Below are 21293 nucleotides of genomic sequence, written 5' to 3'. Positions count from 1 at the left end.
CACACAGGAGAAAAACCTTTTAGTTGCTCAGACTGTGGTAAGCGCTTCACTCAAAAGACAACCATGCAAAGACACATGAGAACGCACATAGGAGGAAAACCTTTTAGTTGCTCGTACTGTGGCACAAGCTTCACTTTGAAGACAAATATGCAAAGACACATGAGAACACACACAGGAAGAACGCCTTTTAGTTGCTCAGACTGTGGTAAAAGCTTTGCTTTCAAGACAAACATGAACTCCCACATGAGAACGCACACAGGAGAAAAACCTTTTAGTTGCTCAGACTGTGGCAAATGCTTCACTGAAAAGACAACTATGCAAAGACACATGAGAACACACACAGGAGAAAAACCTTTTAGTTGCTCAGAGTGCGGTAAATGCTTCACTGAAAAGAAAAACATGCAAAGACACATGAAAACACATACAGGTGAAAAACCTTTTAGTTGCTCAGACTGTGGCAAACACTTCACTGAAAAGAAAAACATGCAATTACACATGAGAACACACACAGGAGAAAAAACTTGCTTGCTGAAATTGTGATGACATATTTTCTTTGAAGTACAATTTGAAAAGACACATGGAGTCACTGGTGGTCTACTCTTTGCCTCGCCTGACTTCCATGCAGGCGCTGTGTTGTAATATTCTTTGCACGGGTCTGTTCAATAAATACATCTTATTGATGTGCAAAAGAAAGACATGGTGACTGCAGTGGTTTCATTTGACTGTATGCTGTCATCACTGTAACTAATGGTCACTTCCTGTTGGAATACTTCCAGATTTGGTCTGGAAAGTAGTGATTTGATTCCTTTTACTAGCTTGAGTTGTTATGATTGCCTCATTGGGGTACAGACCATTTTCAGGAGGCCTTTGAAGGATTTGAGTGAGCGCAAAATAGTAGTTTTTGCTTTCCTTATTTTGCAGTGTTGATTTGATTTTGCGTCAGCAGTTATGTAATAAACATATTACATTACACATACATTATTTTGTTCTATTTCATATTAATGAAATGGTCGCTAAAAAGTGTATTGATACAAATATTTTGTTTTCCAAAGGTTTTCTTCAGGTATTTTATTCTGATTATAATCATGATAAAGAAATGACAGTTAAATAGTCAAATTTATTGAAAAATTCTGTGAGAAAGTACAGCAGTGGTCCCCAACCTCCAGGCCGCCACCCGGTAGTCTCTGTGCGCATGAGATAAAGTTAGCACATGCACAATGGACATGCGTCAAGTGAGACGGAATTAACAGATAATCCGGCCACTTTTCAAAACAAAACAAAAAATGAAATAATGGAAATTATTTTTTCTTTCTGTGCGGTCCTGGGGTTGCGGACCACTGATCTAGACTACTTAAATTTTTACTACACTGAGATTTGTCCTTACTTGAAGTATGTGGACAATGGGAGGAAGGTCCTAATGAGAACAGATGTACTTTCACCTTTGTAACCATGTTAGTACGCCCCCTATATATAGCCACGTCCTCCTCTCCGGCCAGCTGCTTCGCAACGGGTTTCTACCCCGACAGAGCCGGCCTGTTTTTGGAGGACAGACGTCGAGCAGCTCCACAAGGATGTGGAGCACGGAGAGCTTCTCTCCAACCACGACGCAACATTCCAGATGCCGACGGACGCTGAGGACAAGTACAGATGTGTGTTTGAGCTGTTTGGCGTAGAGGACATCGTCACCAAGTCGGAGAGAAGAAGCATCCTGACCAACGCCAGAGATGAAGGCACGTTGGAGACAAGTCCAACTGTCACCATTGTTGATCCATGTCACCATGACAACGGATTTCCTCTTCATGTTTTGTTACTCCAGTTGTGCTTTTTGCTCCCAACAGACATCTTTGGTGGCGCCGTCGCTGCCACAGTGGCGGTCGTCATGGAAGCAGACAAGGTGAGGGACAGGGGGGGAAATACTATCAAGAACAGAAAGAGCTACGGAAAAGGAGTGGTAGATTGGCAAGGCTAGAGTCCAAGCTAAGTAGTACAGCATTGCTAAATACCCAACACGCAGGAACGGAAAGACAAACACGCTGCAAGTGGCACGCAGGAAAAACACAGCGCTAGGCTGGAGCGGAATGCTGAGGGAAGCAACGGGTCAGAAACACTGCTGAGGAGCGCCTGTGTTGACGGCTAATTGGCAACAATCTGGCAGCGACCATGCAGGAGCTTGCTGCTTAAGAGAGGTGCTCCTGATGGGCTGCAGGTGTGTCAATTAGGAGGTGCGCTGCAACATAAAGCAGAGAGAGGGCGACAGAGCAGCGCACAGAACATAACAAAAATAATGCTATTTGGAAATAGCAGAAAGGATATGTAATAAATAAAACCAAACTTTATTCTTGTAAAATTACTGCTGATTTATTCAATTTTTTGCTGTTTTTTTCTTGTAAAATGCCACGGTCCCAACCCACATTGGGGGCGTGGGTTGTATGCTGGATAACTTTTTTTTTCCAAATGATTTTAAAGTGATGAAAAACAACGGCTGGGGTCTCAAACGCAACTAAACTGGGGGCCGCTGGGCGTCTTTTTACTCGTCTATTATCACTTTGATGACATGTTTCTAATGTTTGATATAAAGAATGACATGTTTATTACACACCAGGTATGTCATCTACACTGTCGTATTTAGTAATAGTCTGTTATAAGAAGAAACGTCATGAAATGATGTTCCCTAAGTTATATGACAACGACTTTGACACATCGCTTTTATCCACTTGATGACATGTTCGTCATATGACATGTTGCTATAAAGGAGCTATCGTTGCACTTATAGGAGAAGCTGCAAGCGGTTGTAAACATACAAGACCTGAGAGCCAACTGGTAAGTAAGAACTATTATTGCTTCTATACCTTTTCCAACCATTCACACTCACATTCATACGTATGGACAATTTAGAGTCTCCAATTAACCTAGCATGCATGTTTTTGGAATGTGGGAGGAAGCCGGAGTACCCGGAGAAAACCCACGCACGCACGGGGGGAACATGCAAACCACACAGAAATGCCCAAGGGAGAATCGGACGCCGGTCTTCCCGATCTCCAGACTGTTACTGTGTTGGCCAACATGCTAACCACTAGACCACCGTGCGTTTAAATTGCAAATAGAAAAATGAACAAGAAGCGGATTTTTAACTAAATATTAAGAAATGTTCAACAAGCTAACCTGACAGGCTCCTGGAACTAAATAGACACTAAAAGCTAGTAGAGTTGACTTGATCAAGCATCCTCTTCCATCTTCCCAAGTACAGGCAGGCTCCATCATACAAGAACTGGCAACATGCAGGGCAAAGAAGACATACTGGGCAAGAAGCCTCCAAAGGCCTTTATCCTCCTGGTGGCTGCCATCCTCTTGACCTTGATGATTGGACTCTTCATCTTCATATTCATGCCATCGCAACCACCTAACCTGCAGAATCTGCCAGAGCCTTTGACCGCCTTGGACAGTGCAGAACCAGTGACTATTGGGGTAAAAACGCAAATGGATACTTTATTTACATAGTAAGTACTACAATATTACCTGCATAATGTACTCGTACAGATGCTGATAGACCGTATAAAGAAGTTCGCTGCGGATGTTGAGGTAAAAACACACATGCAACACATCAATATTAGAATGACTTAGAGTCATGGAAAAAATGATTAGAGCAGCCTTGTTGAGTTTCTTGATCCATTTGAATGCCTGCTACAACTAAAGGTACTAAAGGTTCACTCACCTAATGAATAGCTCTAGCAGTGTACTGCCAACAAATGTAACTCTTATGAACTAAAGCAATGAATAAAGTTGTCATTTTTGGAAAATTGTGTTGCTGAAAATAACTCAAAATTATTATGAGAATAACGTCAAAAATACGAGAAAATTTACAAGGAAGTTGGAGTAGTTGGAAAACAACAAAGCACAACTGAGCATGTCCAAAAAGGAGCAGTACCCCTTCTACATATCTCAACTATTACTGACCGTATTTAGGGACAGACTGAAAAGAAATAAAAAACAAGGAGAAAACAAAAGAATAGCTTAAGTTGAATAATAATTGTTTGTTACCTTCACAGGCTCGTCTGCTCAACGCAGGTCAGCACGTCAATCAATTTGTTTACAGTTGACATAATGCTCTTTTTGTTTTGTGCTTTTTCTTAATAAATCTTTTATTCTCCCAGGCATTTGCCCTCTGACATGGCGTAAACATGCCAATAGATGTTTCCTCTTCGTTAGCGACAAAAAGAACTGGAATGATGCTGAGGTATGCCAACCCTTCTTAGTCCTTCAAATGTCCTTGCTTGTTTCTCGCCCACAACAACAGTCATCTTTCTAAAAACTGCAAAAATATTTGGCCCTTTAACACTGACTTTTGTACATCGACACGCACGCACGCACACACATATTATTTCAATATGCAACGTACCCATGAAGAAAAAGCATTACTGCAAACTTTGAATGGGAAAAAGCAGCACTACATTAATATAAAAATGAAAAATTGAAAGGCAAATTGAAATCTTAGTATTAAATTGCATTAGTGTACTACAAATACAAGCTGTTTCTTGTGAGATGTGAAAACATTGGGAAGACCTGCTCAGTCGGCGTTAATGTCTCTAACGAGTGACTGGTACACAACACTGCGCCAAATGCAACACAACTTGCACTGAAAAGCGCATGTAGAGTTGGCTAAAGCTGCTGGATGCTACTTAAAATGCAGCTACTGCCATCTTGTGGAGTTCATAAAAACCTTCACCAGGAGGTTACCTACAGCCACAGTTCATGACAATATTATGCCGTCTATTGCTTTTTCAGGCAAACTGCGTCGCCATGAGCGGACACTTGGCCTCAGTTCACAACCAAACCATGTACGACTTCTTGAAGGGATTGGCTAATGAACAAGACATTTGGGTTGGGGGCTACAAGGCTGGTAATGAGGTGGGTGATTTAATAATCACAGGTTCATTAAGACGTCCTGTTTTTTTAATACAAAATTGTGTATACCAACATGTACGTTAATGTTGTAGTAAAACAAGCTAGTTTGGGTTGAAATGATCTGACGATGCCATTGTCATATTGTAAAAGTAGCTCTCACCTGAATAAAAGGTCAGCATTGCTCTATTGGATGCTAATTACATAGTCTGAACTAATCCTTTCATTTCTCAGAATGGTGGGTGGAAATGGACGGATGGTTCCAAGTTTGAAGTGAAGAATTATAAAGAGAAGGCTGCAAAGGATGTGGGATGGTCAAACGGCCAACCTAATAACGCGGATGGTAGCCAAGATTGCATAGAGATAGCCCTGTATCTCAGTAAGATTGCAGAAATGCATTCAGGATTTACGATGATCTTAGCAACTCTTCATCTTGTAACTTTCCTTCACAGATGGACTCAATGATCTGACATGCAGTGAGAAACGCCCGTTCATTTGTCAGAAGTGATGGGGGTGGTCTCCGCTGTGCGATCTTCAAAGACGTCAGTGCTGAAAGATCATCACTCTGCTGTTCAATTGTTTGAATGAATCATACTGTAATCATAGAGTGCACATTATCCCAAGCAGTCTGCAAGACTGGAGACAAAACACCAATTTACAAACTATTTGCAAACAGCATTCAGTTCAGGAGAAAAAAACAAACATTTTTAGTTAACATATTTTGAACCAACATACTTTGTATTACCATTGAACTTCACTGATCTATTTTCCAGCAGCTAAAATGATGCACAAAGTAAATAACAAGCTGCTACCCAACGATGGACCACCATTTTCTCAAAACAACAAAAAATTAAAAAATCATCGTGTAATTTTACAAGAATAAAAGTTTTTTTGAAATTCAAGGAGAAAATGTAATTTTTCAAAGTTATGAGAAGAAAATTAACAAGGAGAAAGCTGACAGAAAACAAACAGCAGAAATAGAAAAAAAACAGTTCATTTTATGAGCATAAAGTCAAAATTCCCAGATATCGCATTCTTACAAAAAAGAAGCAATTTTACAGCCTCAAATGTCATTTTAGTAGCATTAAGTTGAAAATGTTTTTTTTAAATATAATTTTGGGAAAATTAGGGAAAGTATTATGGGAAGAGGAAAATTGACAAAGTTGGAAAGTTATAAAATGACAAAAAACCCAACATCAGAAATGGAAAACACCAGCTAATTTTCTGAGAATAAAGTCAAAATATCGAGCTAAAAAAACAATCACAGCACAAGAAACTGCAATTTTGCGATGTTACATGATGTCATTTTAATAGCATCTGAGTTGAAATTCTTATGTAATTTTGGAAACTAGGTTGAAAGTTGAAATAGTTGGAAAATAACAGCAGAAATGCACCCCTGGCACAGACTGCACCACAGGCAGCCAAGTCAGGCTGGGGAGAACCTTGAGAACAATTTGCTCAATCGTTACATTGTTCACAATTTGGGGTTTTATTTACTCAAAACTGCACCAGAACTGTCAAGGCAAACCCATAAACATTAATTTGCAAAAATTTGGTTTTGTACCCAAAATATTGCCTTACACTGTGACCACTCACTAACCTTTGACACAGTTGATCTACTCAGCTAATAAAGCATTTCTATAAATCAATAAATTATTACATTGATTTGTTATATCTGTACTGTACTTATTCTAAGGCACTCAACAATTACATCAAAGCAAACAGTTATTGTAAAATCTAGTATGTGTTACTTAATAAAATCACTCAGTCATCACTTTTGCCTGCACTCCCTTCTCTCGATACTCTGGTTCTCCTGATAGTAGTGATGTGGGAGCAGCGATGGCATATTTGATGAAGGCAAATCAACAGGTACAGTTGGTCAAATCCTAATTTGTTGCAGTCCTGACCTACGGGTGTACACAAACTACAGCTACCGCAAATCTACATTTAAAAAGTAGATTAAGATTTATGGTATCGGTTTGAAAAAGATATTGTGCATCTGGTTATAGTAAATGCCACATCCTTTTTTCATATTTAAACCTGTAAAATTTACTGTTTTTTTAGTTTTTTTTACATGGTCTCAAAAGGAGCGAGTGCATCACCAGCCATTGAACCTCACAGCACGTCACTGCTTATTGGGATGCTGTAAAGTCAATCACAGACCTCCAGACATATACTTGACTTAGTTTTATTGACAATGCATTAAAATCTCATTGATTACAATCCCAGTGCTCAAACTTGTTAAAATCTATACAATCGAGCAAAAAAACATTTCCCTCCACAATGGGCCAATACTGTTGCTTCCTTCCGGTTACGCCCGGTAGAGTGCCCTCTACCGACAGAAACTAGTAGTGAAAACTACAGCAAAGCAGACATACAATTTAGGCTGGAACAGATACACTAGAAACCCATACTTTATTAGGTGTTGCATTCAATGTTCACAATAAAATACAGCATCAAACAATGAATGTGATACCCAATCAGGACAGAGCCAGTATCGCAGATATTGACACTGATAATGTATTTTTTCATTAAATGTTTCAGTAAAATGTAATAGTTTTTCCTGTACTTTCTTTATCACAATTATAATCAGAATACTTGAAATTTTGGAAAATAAAAAATACTTGCATCAATACACTTGTAATACATATTGATGAAATGTTCCCAACAATATCAGTAAAATGATATGATTCCCTTTTATTACTAACAATCGTTTGAGCAAAATCACACTCATCCTTCAAAGGCCTCCTGAAAGCGGTCCGTACCCCAATGAGTGAATCATAAGAACTCCATCTTCTATGCCGCTTATCCCCACTGGTGTCGTGGGAGTACGCTGGAGCCTATCACAGCAGACTTTCGGGGAAGAGACAGGGTACACCCTGAACTGGTCGCCAGTCAATCGCAGGGCACGGAGACACAAACAATCATTCACACTGACATGCATACCTATCGACAATTTAGATTAGTAAATTACCGTGCATGCTTTTGGATAGAAACCGGAGTGCCCGGAGAAAACCTACGCACGCATGGGGAGAACATCCCAACTCCACACAGAGATGCTCAACAGATTCAAACCCTGATCGTCCAGATCTCCTGACTGTGTGGCAAATAAGATGTATTTATTGAACAAAGACACGTGCAAAGGATATTACAACACAATGGTAACTGAGCGACTGCATGGAAGTCAGGCGAGTCAAACAGTCACTCTGCATGTGTTTTCTCAAAGAGGACTTCCAGGAAAATGTGTCACCACATTTTGAGCAACTAAATGGTTTTTCTCCTGTGTGTATTCTCATGTGTGCTTTCATGCTTGTCTTCCGATTAAAGTGTTTACCACAGTCCGAGCAACTAAAAGGTTTTTCTCCTGTGTGCGTTCTCATGTGTGCATCCATGCTTGACTTCCGATGGAAGTATTTACCGCAGTCTGAGCAACTAAAAGGTTTTTCTCCTGTGTGTGTTCTCATGTGGGATTTCATGTGTGTCTTTTGAGTGAAGCGTTTACCACAGTCTGAGCAACTAAAAGGTTTTTCTCCTGTGTGCGTTCTCATGTGTCTTTGCATGACTGTCTTTCGAGTGAAGCATTTACCACAGTCTGAGCAACTGAAAGGTTTTTCTCCTGTGTGCGTTCTCATGTGTAAATGCATGCTAGTCTTTTGAGTGAAGCGTTTACCACAGTATGAGCAACTAAAAGGTTTTTCTCCTGTGTGTGTTCTCATGTGTCTTTGCATGTCTGACTTTTGAGTGAAGAGTTTACCACAGTCTGAGCAACTAAAACTTTTTTCTCCCGTGTGTGTTCTCATGTGTTGAGCCAAATGACTCTTACGAGAAAATCTTTTATCACCAACTGAGCAGTTAAAATGTTTACTGGTCTTTTTAGAGCTGTCAGCGTGTTTGTTGCCAGTGAGAGTCGTCATATCATCTTCACAGTCTGTATCGCTGCTCAGAGATTCTTGGTTGTAGTCGCTGTCTTCATCTTCAGGAGAGTGTGACGTTATGTCGTCACTATCTGACAGTGGAGCTAAGAGGTTGTCTGCTTGTGATCCTCCACAGTGGTCTCCATCAGCTTCTGTTGTCATGTGTTGCAGTGAGCTGCTGCATGAAGGCTCCGCCTCTCTCATCTCCTCACTTGGACGATGAAGAAGCTGTGAGGAATCAGGTGGTTTGCCTTCATGGTCTTCGGTCTTCACAGAGACACCAGTCAGTGGCAACTTGGCGAGAGTAGCCTCCTCTGGCCCTAGAAGATGCTCTCCTTCCTGAGTGATGGAGAGTTCCTCCTCTTCCTCTTTAACATAGGGGGGCTGTGGGTCCACCTCTTCCTCTTTAATGTGGATGGGCTGTGGCTCCTCCTCTTCCACTTTAACATAGTGTGGCTGTGGCTCCGCCTCTTCTTCTTTAATGTGGGTGGGCTCTGGCTTCTCTTCCTCTTTAATAGGCTGTAGCTCCCCCTGCTCCAAAGTGGAGCTCCCACCCTTTGGCCGAGGGGACATTCTTCTTGATGACCAATCAGCTGCTGGATGTCTGCAGGACACAAACAGAAATTATTATGGAAGCTTACTGTGCACTGTAAAAAATACAAACAAAAAAAAACAAAACTAATTTTTACTGTTTAGTTTTAATGAGCTCTTGAGATTTTCATCTGTCAGCGAAACTGGTGTCAGAAGTTAATTTGAAATATTTGTGTGTCCCATCCACGCCCTGCAGGAGTGTAAGCCCACCTACTTTGTGCTTTCCACAGGCACTTGTGTTCCTGGCCGCTCTGACTGTACTGAAGTCGGCTAGCTCCTCACATTAGCCTCTGGGACGCTAGCTCTTAGCTGTTAAATTTGAAGGTCTTGACGTTATTGCTCGGTAGTGAATTCACGCCTCCCATAATAGAAGGTACCGAAGGCTTGAATCTACCCTTCCTCGTAAGCCTTTATCTTAGCTCCGGCGTGGCCGACTCGATATCAATGGGTAGACAGGGAATCACACCGATACCAGGCGTTGCTCGTATGGCACGTACAAATGTGCTTGAATAGACACACAGACAGACACACACTTTATTACTCTCCAAGAGAGATTAGATTTCCCGCAGTTGTGCAAAAAATATTTGACCGCACGCAAAAGATGCCCTCATCAAACCGCTTCAAGTGTGTAAATAAACATGGGTGGCTATTAGCTAATTAGCTTGCTCCTTCCATCCATCCATTTTCTAGATATGCCGCCTATCCTCAGTAGGAATGTAATAATTCCCGGAAGTAAGGGACAATAAAATCTGACGCTGTGTATGCTCATTCATTTAGGAGAGTCCTTGTGGACATCCGTGAAAATGTTTTTTTCCCCACAAGATATTGGCCCTCTTTTCATTTGTTTGCATGTTTGTTAGGTAGGCTACTTTTACTCTTTAATTTCGCATTAGATTTACACTGTTGGACCACCTCTAGTCATACGACGGCTGTGAATGTTACGTCCAACTTTAAAGCCTTTCAAACTCATGGATGGGCGCTTCAGGACAAGATAAAAAGGGATGCAAGATGTAGGATATAAATGTGTATGTTTGTAGGATATAAATTCACGTTAATATCTACCTGCAGATGAAATTTCATGAAAATCTGATAACATGTTAATTTTGGCCCGGAATTACTGTGTACATGCAATTTGTAGTGTGCATGCATGCTGCTGCACAGTGGTGGAGCTACGTGGTGGCTATCTAGACATTTTCGGTATTAACTTATTGCCACCCCTATGTGAGTAATGGTCTCACCTTGGCTGCTGCACGAAGAAGGCTAGGCCTACATGAAAATTATGACACTTAATTTTCTTCACTGGACTTTTTGACCTGGACATTTTCAATGCCACGTATCATTCGGGTCGCGGGGGTATGTGGAGCCTATCCCAGCTGACTTTGGGCGAGAGGCGCGGTACACCATGGACTGGTCGCCAGCCAATTGCAGGGCAAACAGCCATTCACGCTCACATTCATACCTATGGACAATTTAGTCACCGAGTAACCTAACATGCATGTATTTGGAACCGGAGTACCCGTAGGTACCTGGAGTACCCACGCACAGGGAGAACATGCAAACACCACACAAAGATGCCCAAGCAGAGGTTCGAAACCAGGTCTTCCCAATCTGACTGTGTGGCCAACATGCTTACCACTCGGCCACCGTGCGGCCTCTGACTTTTTGATTATTAATGTAAATGTAAATGGCTACTCTGTTGACTTTTAAAACAAATGTCACAGCCTAAGCTGGCAAATATTTCTTAGATGTTTTAAAATGTTGTTTACAGACACGTTGAGAAGCTAATTGTGAACGCTCCATCCAATAGCTTCACAACCACAGGAGATCTGTCATGTTACACTTCGGCATAAGCTGATATCGGTATTGAAAATTGAGAGTTGGACAATATCGGCATATCGGTTATCGCCAAAAATGCCAATATCGGACAGACGGACACACACACACACACACACACATTAATGCATTTTTTCAAGTTTGCGTGTCAGTGTATGTGAACAACAATTGAAAGGATGACAATACAAAATTCAAGAAAGTCTTTATTTCATGGGTATTTTTATTGAGGGATTCCCAAAAAATGCCATGTTCAAAATTATTCATACCCCTGGCAATATTTCAAATAAAATGTGCCAAATGTGGTTATTTCAATGTGTCACAATGGAACAAAAAACACCTTAATATTATTGGCCAAATGTTAAACACTGATCTAAAAACTAAATGAGACTTCTTTACAGAAGAGTATAAATAGTGGAAAAGTCTTCAGGTCATTCTCAATTTCTGGTCATCATGGTCAAGGAGAAGGAGCTCAGCAAGGACCTCCATCAGGGTCTTGTATGTGCCCACAGCGAAGGAAAGGGTTACAAGGCCATTTCCAAGCAGTATGATGACCCTGTGGCAAGCGTTCAGAGCATCATCAACAAGCACAAGAGGTTCAACACTGCTAAAAACCTCAGTAGGCGTGGCAGGAAGCGTAAGGTGTCGCCCAAACTTACCAGGAAAATCTGCCCAGAGGTCAACAAGAACCCACAGACCACAACCAAGGCCCTAATTAAAACACGACACCAGGGAGGGACAAAGGTGTCACGGTCCACTATTGAGCAAGTCCTGCACCGAGGAGGTGCAGGAGAAGAAACATCTGGAAGCTCTCCTGGCCTGTTCTAGACGTCATCCGAAGCAAGATCCCAGCTTTTGGTCAACTATTCTGTGGTCTGATGAGACAAAGTTGGAGTTATTTGGCCATATGGATGCTCAATATGTCTGGACGAAGAAAGCAGAATCATGAAAAAGGAGCAATACATCAGGGTCCTTGACAAAAATGTGAAGCAATCTGCTGAGAAACTCCAGCTTGGCCACAACTGGATGTACCAGCAAGACAATGACCCTAAACACACCACCAAGGTAGTGAAGAAATGGTTCAAGGACAATGATGTCAACGTCCTGGAATGGCCAAGTCAAAGTCCTGACCTAAATCCTATCGAAAACTTGTGGCATCACCTCAAGACCAAAGTAATGGCTCGGAAACTGACCAACCTGACCCAGCTTGAGGCTTTTGCCAAGGAAGAATGGGCCAACATCCCACAAGAGACATGCAGGAAGCTTGTGGCGACATACAAGAATCGTCTCGAAGCAGTGATAAAGAACAAAAGCTATGCTATTGACTATTGAAGGAAGACAATGGACGAGGGTATGAATAATTTTGAACATGGCAGTTTTTTGGGAATCCATCAATAAAATACCCATGAAATGAAGATTTCTTTGAATTTTGTATTGTTTTCATTATTTCAATGCCCATACCGCTTCTGGCGGTATGGGCAGGGGCCAGGTCCTGCTGGAAGATGAAATCTGCATCTCCATACAGATCCTCAGCAGGAGGAGTCATGAAGTCCTCTAAAACATTCTGGTAGACTGTTGCGATGACCTTGGATTTAAGAAAGCAGAGTTTACCAACACCTGCACCGGACATTGCACCCCAAATCATGACGGACTGTGGATATTTCACACTGGACCTCAGGCAGCTTGGGTTCTGTTCCTCACCCGTCTTCCTCCAAACCCTTGGACCTTGATTCCCAAATGAAAAGGCACACTTTACTTTCATCGGAAAAGAGGACCTTGGACCACTGGCCAACAGTCCAGTCCTTCTTCTCCTTGGCCCAGTGGAGACGCTTCTTACGTTGGCTCAGGTTTAGAAGTGGCTTGACCCGAGGAACCCGACAGTTGTAGCCCATCTCCCGGGTGCGTCTGAATGTGGTGGTTTTTGAAGCTGTGACTCCCGCCTCATTCCACTCTTTCTGGATCTCTGCCAGATTCTTGAATCTTCCCTGTTTGATAATCCGCTGAAGCCCACGGTCATCTCTTTTGCTGGTGCATCTTCTCCTGCCACATTTTGCCCTTCCTCTAGACTTTCCATTGATATGCTTGGACACAGCACTCTGTGAACAACCAGCCTCCTTAGCTACGAACTTTTGTGGCTTACCCATCCTATGGAGGGTATCAATGATGGTCTTCTGGCCAGTTGTCATGTCTGCAGTCTTCCCCATATTGAACCCAACTGAGACAATTGAACCAAACTGAAGCAATTTAATGACACCTGGGGAAGCCTGTGCAGGTGATTTGAGTTTAGTAGATGATTAGTGTGTGACACTCAGTTTAAAACATTCATGCCCTGCAAAATTTGGGCTGATTTCTTCACAGTATTCTAATTTTTTGAATTCCTGTTTTCGTGGGTTTAATGAGCTGGAAGCCCAAATTATGTAAAAATAAACAAATAAATACTTGAAATCGTTTAAATTGTGGGCCCTGAATCTATAATCTATGAAAGTTTAACTTTTTGAATGGAACTATGGAAATTAAACAACTTTTCCATGACATTCTAATTTTTTGGAAAGGGTCTGTATGTGTATATGTATACGTACATATGACACACACACGTATTAACAGCTCCAAAAGGAATTGAAATTTAAATCATGCTAAAAAGATAGCATACGTCTGAAAACCTACCATTACCCACACGGCGAAGCAAACTACATTTCTTTACACCATAAGCTGTGACTTTGTAAAACAATATAACACTACACTTTAGTGCCATGCTGTCAAGGCCCGTCAGAGACAACAGTTTTTTTTTTTCATGCAAGTTTTCGAGAGCGCAGTACAGCGTTTTAACGTCGTGTAAGTTGCATCTGTGTGACAAAAATATAGATCCATCCATCCATCCATCCATAGCGGAAGCAGCAGCCTAAGCAGGGAAGCCCAGACTTCCCTCTCACCAGCCACTCCATCCAGCTCCTCCCGGCGGATCCTGAATTGCTCCCAGGCCAGTTGGGAGAGAGTCTCTCCAACGTGTCCTGGGTCCCCCCCCCCCCGAGGCATTCTACCGGTCGGACTTGCCCTGAACACCTCCCCAAGGAGGTCCTGACCTCATCTGGCTCCTCTCAATGCAGAGAAGTAGCGGTTCTATTCCGAGTCTGTCCCGGATGACAGTGCCTCTCACCTTCTTTGTAAGGGAGAGCCCAGCCACTGTATTTCGGCCACTTGTACCCGCATGTTGTCCTTACTACCCAAAGCTCATGACCGTAAGTGAGGGTAGGAACTTAGATCAAATTGAGAGCTTTGCCTTTCGGCTCAGCTGTGTCTTCACCACAACAGACCGATGTAGAGTCCGCATCACTGCAGACGCCGCAACAATTCACGTTCCATCCTTCCTCACTCCTAAATCCTAAACTCCTCCACTTGGGGCAGGATCTCATCCCCAACCCGGAGATGGAGCTCCACCCTTTTCCGGGCGAAAATCATGGACTCAGACTTGGAGATGCGGACTCTCATCCTGGCTGCGAACCGATCCAGTGTTGACCTTCACAGCTCGATGAAGCCAGCAGGACCAGATCATCTGCAAAAAGCAGAGACTCAATCCTGCAGCCACCTCACTGGAACCCCTCAACGCCCTGGCTGCGCCCAGAAATTCTGTCCATAAAAATAATGAACAAAATTGGTGAAAAAGGGCAACCCTGACGGAGCCCAACCCCCACTAGAAACGGGTCTGACTTATTGCCGATAATGCGAACCAGACTGACACCGGTCATAGAGGGAACGAACAGCCTGAATGAGTTGGTCCAATACCTGATTCTCCCGGAGTACTCCCCACAGAATTCCTCGAGGAACACGGTCGAATGCCTTATGTAGATTGGTTGGGGAAACTCCCATGCACCCTCAAGGACCCATGTCTGAGTTTTTGCCTCAGCAACTGCCAGAGCTGCAGACTGCTTGGCCTGCCAATACCAGTTAGCTTCTTTCTGAGTCCCATGAGCCAAAAAGGCCCGATAGGACTCCTTCAGCTAGACGGCATCCCTCACCCCTGGTGTCCACCAACGGGTTATGGGATTACCGCCACGACAGGCAACAACCACCTTACGGCCACAGCTCCGATCAGCTGTTTCAACAATGGAGGCACGGAACATGGCTCATTCAGACTCAATGTCCACCACCTTCCTCGGAACATGGTCGAAGCTCTCCCGGAGGTGGGAGTGGAAACTCCTGACAGGGGACTCTGCCGGTCGTTGCCAGCAGACCCTCACAATATGTTTGGGCCTGCCAGCTCTGACTGGCATCCTCCCCCACCATCGCAGCCAATTTACCAGGTGGTGATCGGTTGACACCTCCACCCCTCTCTTCACCCGAGTGTCCAAAACATAGTCTGATGATCGACCACAAAGTAAATCATCGAAGTGCGGCATAGGCATTATGCTTGAACATAGTGTGTTAGACAATCTGTGACGAGCAGAGAAGTCCAATAACAAAGCCCCGCTCGGGTTCTTCCCAATCACGCCTGTCCAGGTCTCACTGTCGTTGCCAGCGTGAGCATTCAAGTCACCCAGCAGAACAAGGGAATCCCCTGAGGGAGCACTCTCCAGTACTCCCTCTAGAGACTCCAAAAAGGGTAGGTATTCTAAACTGCTGTTTGGTGCATAAGCACAAACGACATTCAGGACCCGTCCCCCCACCCGAAGGCAGGGGGAAACTACCCTCTCGTTTATCGGGTTAAACTCAGTCATACAGACCACAAGAAGTGCCACCCCTGACCAGTGTCTCTCACTGCTGGCAACGCCAGAGTGGAACAAAGTCCATCCCCTCTCAAGAGGATTGATTCCAGAGCCCTGGCTGTGCGTTGAGGTGAGTCTGACTATATCTAGTCGAAACTTCTCAACCTCGTGCACCAGCTCTTTCCCTACCAGAGAGGTGACATTCCATGTCCCAAGAGCTAGCTTCTGTAGCAGAGGATCAGACCGCCAAGGTCCCCGCCTTCAGCTGCCACCCAGCTCACTTTGCACCTGACCCCTTTGGCCCCTGCCATGAGTGGTGAGCTCATGGGAGGGGCCAAAGGGGACCCATTTCATCTCTTACATGTAACATGTCAGCATGTTACACTCATCTGAACATAAGATTGATCTCATTCTGCCTTTGCACGATGGTACAGATTGGGCTAGCAGCTACAGCTGAATGTTGTAGCATGGGTAACTGTTACTGCATCTGTTGTGCAACGCTTGTGGTTGTGGCGCTGCAGGCTGAATAGAGACTGCCTTTGACATTGGCATACTGTTTTCAAACTGGTTCCTGTAAGTAGGCAACTCATCCTTTACTTTTTGTTAATTACAGCAGGTTTGACAGTGACATCTAGTGGCTGGTTATAGTATTGCAGGACACCCTGTGCATGCGAGTTAGTCATGTTGAAAACTTGAGGTTCCATACAAGGCATGGATGTTGGGGGCGCTGTTGAGCTTGGCTAAGCAGTCACTGTGCTAGGTTCAGGCACACACTCCTTTGATTGTGTGTTAAGGCCACTGCTCAGTGTGTTCTTTGACAACATAGGAATTCTTCCTATTAGAACTTGATCTTCCTCCTATGCTTCCATTCTCCAACACGGACAGACGTGCTGCAACAGCAGCCATTTTCAGCATCCATTTCCATTTGTTCCTTCTGTTTCCTTATTGTCAGCTTCCAACCTGTGCCTTTGCTCCTCTTCCTCAAACTCATGTTTTCTTTTAAGAGCAGCAGCCTTTGCCAATAAAGCAGCTTGTTCTTCCATGGCTTGCTGGCGTAACGTGCAAGTGCTGGATCCACAAGCACGGCTGTGCTTGCTTGAGGTCTCACTGGAAACGTTTAAAACGCTGTCCTCCGGATATACATCACGTTCCTCTGTTTCAACAATATTGCATGCATTTTCATTAACATCTCCACCATAATTTTCGTTCAACCAAAAAAGTGCACATCTTTTATAAATTCATCATTAGCGCCCATCTTTTTTTTTTAAACTCGAATCAGACCTTTTGCCTATGTTGTTTTTGCTCAGGCAATTAAAGTCATTTAACAAGGTGTGATGAAGAGAGTAAGCATTTTCACACAAAGCTTCCACACTTTTGAGAAACATTTTTACTTGATAACCAGAGCTCTCTTAATTTTGCTTACGTGTTTAAAAACAGTCCTTTGCTTTTGTGCTCTTTCAATAGCATTAGCAGCACCTTTCCATGAAAGCTTTCTTTGGCTTTTTTCATCTTGTACAGCTACAGCGTTAGCATTATCCATGTAGGGAAAAAAAAATATTTACTGAGTAGGAAAATAGTAGCTTTTAGAATGACTGTTTGCATTGATGTTTATTGATTGAATTCTTGTTGAGTGTTTTAAAATAAGTACAGTATACAGTAAATAGAACTGTTTAATGAATTAGTCCAATAGCTTAGTGAATGATTACAAGCATTTTATAGAAACAATGCTTTATTAAATAATTAGCGGACTGGTGAACATCTGCTTAAGTGTGTCAAAGGTTAAACACCAGAATGTAGACAAAATACCTTGACATAGGCTGAGGAAAAGAATGTTTTGTTTATATCAACAACTACAGTAAGTCTTATCGGGACTGCGAAGGAGCCGTCTATCATCTGCTGGGGTCACAAGCTTTGTCAAGAAATTTAGGAGAAAAGTTATCTTTGCAGGGACTGGCGCCAATGGTCTGAGCAAACAAGTATAAAAACGACTATGGGACGATCAAGGGGGACTCTTTCATTTTCAGCCAGGAGATGGGTACAGGTGAATGAAACGGGGTCCAGGTACCTGTAGACTGCGGAAACTATCCTGTCTGACTTTATTTTTCCATTATTATGTCTGATTTATCTTTCATTATTATGTGTCATTGTTCAATACATTTGGAAAAAATCTAAATTGTGGTGAGAGTCTTTATTTTCAGAACTGGAGATTAAAGAGCACACAAGGGGGGAGGGGAAGTTGGCTTACTTAATTTTCCAAAGTGGTCCTTTGAGCTTTAGGAGTTTGTGGAGAATTTCATCTCCAACATCCATTTCATTCATTTTCAACTGTGAATCGGCCATCACTGACGTGCTACGATGTGCTTTGCCTGCCTTTACGCATTGAGAAATGCACTCCAAAAATGCCACAAACACAATGTCCACTTGAAACATGAATGGTTGACAGGTGCCACCAAAGACGAGCTGTCTGTCACGATAGCATAATTTCCCGGAAGACGCCGAAGTCCACAACACCTTGAAACCGATCCAAAACGGCCATCAGATATATTTATAATATCAATGACTACACTCACCAGGGAGACGTCTTCTTCGAGCGCTGTACTTCATATGATGAATCGATGTCACTTGAGAAAAAGATCATAGATGATGAGCGAATGTATCGCCTTCCTCCGTCATGTTGGTGATTAGGTGCAGGTGTGCAGCACGTCCAACTTTGCAGGTGATTCCAAAAGGTGACTTGCTCCTTTTCCAAAGGTCCGTCTTTGCTTTATCCACGAGGTAAGGTTTTCACTTGTGCAGCGACAGTTACGTCTTGTTCTAGTCACTTCTGGGTACGAGGAATCCAGGTGACCATGTTGGAATTAATATTGTGTTTATTGTATGTGAATGGGGAAAAAAAAGAATTGGCAAAAAGATGGCAAATGTTATGGCAGGTTGAAGAAATGGAGGGTCTGAAAGTGGTGCAATTGTGTGCATGTGAGCGGTAAAAACCGTGTGAGCTCCCAACTCCCTAACTCCATGCACTCACCTCCAGTGGTCAACCAATTATAGCACTCCACAATTACCGCAAAACAAACCAGGTGAACTAAACCCAAAAGCAGCATAAATGGCTTCTGCAGGAGGCTTCCTTGGGGACTGGGATGATGATGATGATGATGATGGAGTGTCTGAAGCAGGAGGGCACTTAACCAAATTGTAAAGATTATGACGGATGCACAGCATTATGCCCTTTTTGTCTTTTCCTACTCAGTTCAGAAAGTGCATTTGACTTCCATCCCAAAATTGAAATAGAATCCAGTTGAGGAAATCCAAAGCTTAGTTAAGATGAGAAAAGGGATGCGGGTCAGTGTTCCTACCACACTAGCAGCAATGTTCATCAAGGGGAAACGGGTCCACTTGTAATGACCACAAAAGGTTCTAGAACTGAAGTCCGTGGATTTGGCTCGCCATCTTGTCTCCACTGAAGAGGTGTCTCACACTCTTACAGGTGTTTCAATCCAGTGCAGTGTTACAAAAACCCTGACCTGAAGATAATAAGTCACTATTTCACTACATATACTGTACATCACAAGCCAATCACAAGTTCACATTCACTTAGTTATATCGTCACATTCAACTAAATCTAAAATGACCGCTAATGTTTTCATCGCGTTGGCTACAGACGTTTTTGACCGGGTAAAAATCAAGATTCTAGGCCTGTATGCTGGCATCAGCATAACAATGAGGCGGTCGGACACTTCAGTGTGGGGGAGGCTGGTGTAGAGAAGTTCCAGTGTGTTATTTCCACCTGTGGGGAAGTCTACATGCTGATGTAGTCCAGTAAACTAGGATTAAGGTCTGCGTGGTTAAAGTCCCCAGCCACGATGAGAAACCCATACGGATGGGCTGTCTCTTGCTCCTGATACCACCGTGCACCGCACTCAGCGCTTTGTCTCTGTCGCTGCTGTTAGGTGGGCGGGATGCAAACAGCCACTAACAAAATGGCTGTGAGCTCCCTCGGTAGAGAGAAGGGCCGGTGTTGTGCCGAGTTTGGCATCCATGCCGAGATCTGCATGCAGGTCGCGGGAGCGCGCACGCTCAGCTGAAAACCACACCGTGCTATTCTTAAAGGCACAGTACTTCATGATAACGAAGCGATGGTACGTTTTGTCAGCTTTATGGGTAACTATACAGCACCCAAAGCACGAATTTCTTGGCTTTATATTTGTTAGATATGTGGAAGCATTTGATTCAAGCATATCTAGAAACGCGGTGGGAGGAGCAGGTTAGACATTCACAATGTAACTGTGGCACTTTGTTACACAGTTGTCCCTCGATTTATTTGTTTCTGCATAACAAATGACAAATTACCAAGCTCATTCATTTATAGAAAAGAGGGGCATGCATGCAGTATTCGGTAGGGAGGATTTTGGAGCTGCCGAAAATTGCATGCACCCCTGGTTCGTCAAATACGACTCCTAAATGTGTGTAATTCACACGATGTGCTTCAAAGACACACATCTCTCACATGGACTGCATCATTTCATCTAAAAATGTCCCAAACAAGAAGTAGAGGGTGCATGCAATTCTCGGCAGGACGGATTTTGGAGCTGCCGAAAATTGCATGCACCCCTCGTTGGTCAAATACGACTCCTAAATGTGTGTAATTCACACAATGTGCTTCAAAGACACACATCTCTCACGTAGTTGGCGTCATTTCATCTAAAAATGTCCCAAACAAGAAATAGGGGGTGCATGCAATTCTCGGCAGGACGGATTTTGAACCTGCCGAAAATTGCATCCACCCCTGGTTGGTCATATACGACTCCTAAATGTGTGTAATTCACACAATGTGCTTCAAAGACACACATCTCTCACGTAGTTGGCGTCATTTCATCTAAAAATGTCCCAAACAAGAAATAGGGGGTGCATGCAATTCTCGGCAGGACGGATTTTGAACCTGCCGAAAATTGCATCCACCCCTGGTTGGTCAAATACGACTCCTAAATGTGTGTAATTCACACAATGTGCTTCAAAGACACCCATCTCTCACGTAGTTGGCGTCATTTCATCTAAAAATGTCCCAAACAAGAAATAGGGGGTGCATGCAATTCTCGGCAGGACGGATTTTGGAGCTGCCGAAAATTGCATGCACCCCTCGTTGGTCAAATACGACTCCTAAATGTGTGTAATTCACACAATGTGCTTCAAAGACACACATCTCTCACATGGACTGCATCATTTCATCTAAAAATGTCCCAAACAAGAAGTAGAGGGTGCATGCAATTCTCGGCAGAACGGATTTTGGAGCTGCCGAAAATTGCATCCACCCCTCGTTGGTCAAATACGACTCCTAAATGTGTGTAATTCACACAATGTGCTT

The 21293-nt window shown here is 43.1% G+C and overlaps 2 protein-coding genes across 3 annotated transcripts in view; one reads left to right on the top strand and one right to left on the bottom strand.

The window, feature by feature from the left end:
• The window catches only part of LOC129188210 (uncharacterized), an 18391-nt gene extending 10068 nt beyond the window's left edge, over window positions 1–8323 (top strand). Inside the window, exons 4-13 of one of the 2 annotated variants that reach the window (XM_054788405.1) lie at window positions 1497–1730; window positions 1839–1894; window positions 2774–2820; window positions 3243–3465; window positions 3538–3579; window positions 4047–4065; window positions 4152–4234; window positions 4783–4905; window positions 5134–5278; window positions 5352–8323. In XM_054788405.1, coding sequence (XP_054644380.1) covers window positions 1497–1730; window positions 1839–1894; window positions 2774–2820; window positions 3243–3465; window positions 3538–3579; window positions 4047–4065; window positions 4152–4234; window positions 4783–4905; window positions 5134–5278; window positions 5352–5407 — 1028 coding nt within the window. In that variant the 3' untranslated portion in view covers window positions 5408–8323. The remainder of the gene's footprint in view (window positions 1–1496; window positions 1731–1838; window positions 1895–2773; window positions 2821–3242; window positions 3466–3537; window positions 3580–4046; window positions 4066–4151; window positions 4235–4782; window positions 4906–5133; window positions 5279–5351) is intronic. The other variant, XM_054788406.1, reaches the window with a different exon arrangement.
• The window catches only part of LOC129188225 (gastrula zinc finger protein XlCGF57.1-like), a 27396-nt gene continuing 12991 nt past the window's right edge, over window positions 6889–21293 (bottom strand). The window contains exon 2 of the mRNA XM_054788437.1: window positions 6889–9417. Coding sequence (XP_054644412.1) covers window positions 8019–9386 — 1368 coding nt within the window. The 5' untranslated portion in view covers window positions 9387–9417 and the 3' untranslated portion in view covers window positions 6889–8018. The remainder of the gene's footprint in view (window positions 9418–21293) is intronic.

The sequence above is a fragment of the Dunckerocampus dactyliophorus genome, chromosome 9 (assembly GCF_027744805.1).
Source record: "Dunckerocampus dactyliophorus isolate RoL2022-P2 chromosome 9, RoL_Ddac_1.1, whole genome shotgun sequence".
NCBI lineage: Eukaryota > Metazoa > Chordata > Actinopteri > Syngnathiformes > Syngnathidae > Dunckerocampus > Dunckerocampus dactyliophorus.
The sequence above is the reverse complement of the archived record's forward strand: the minus strand, read 5'-3'. Positions and strand labels throughout refer to the sequence as shown.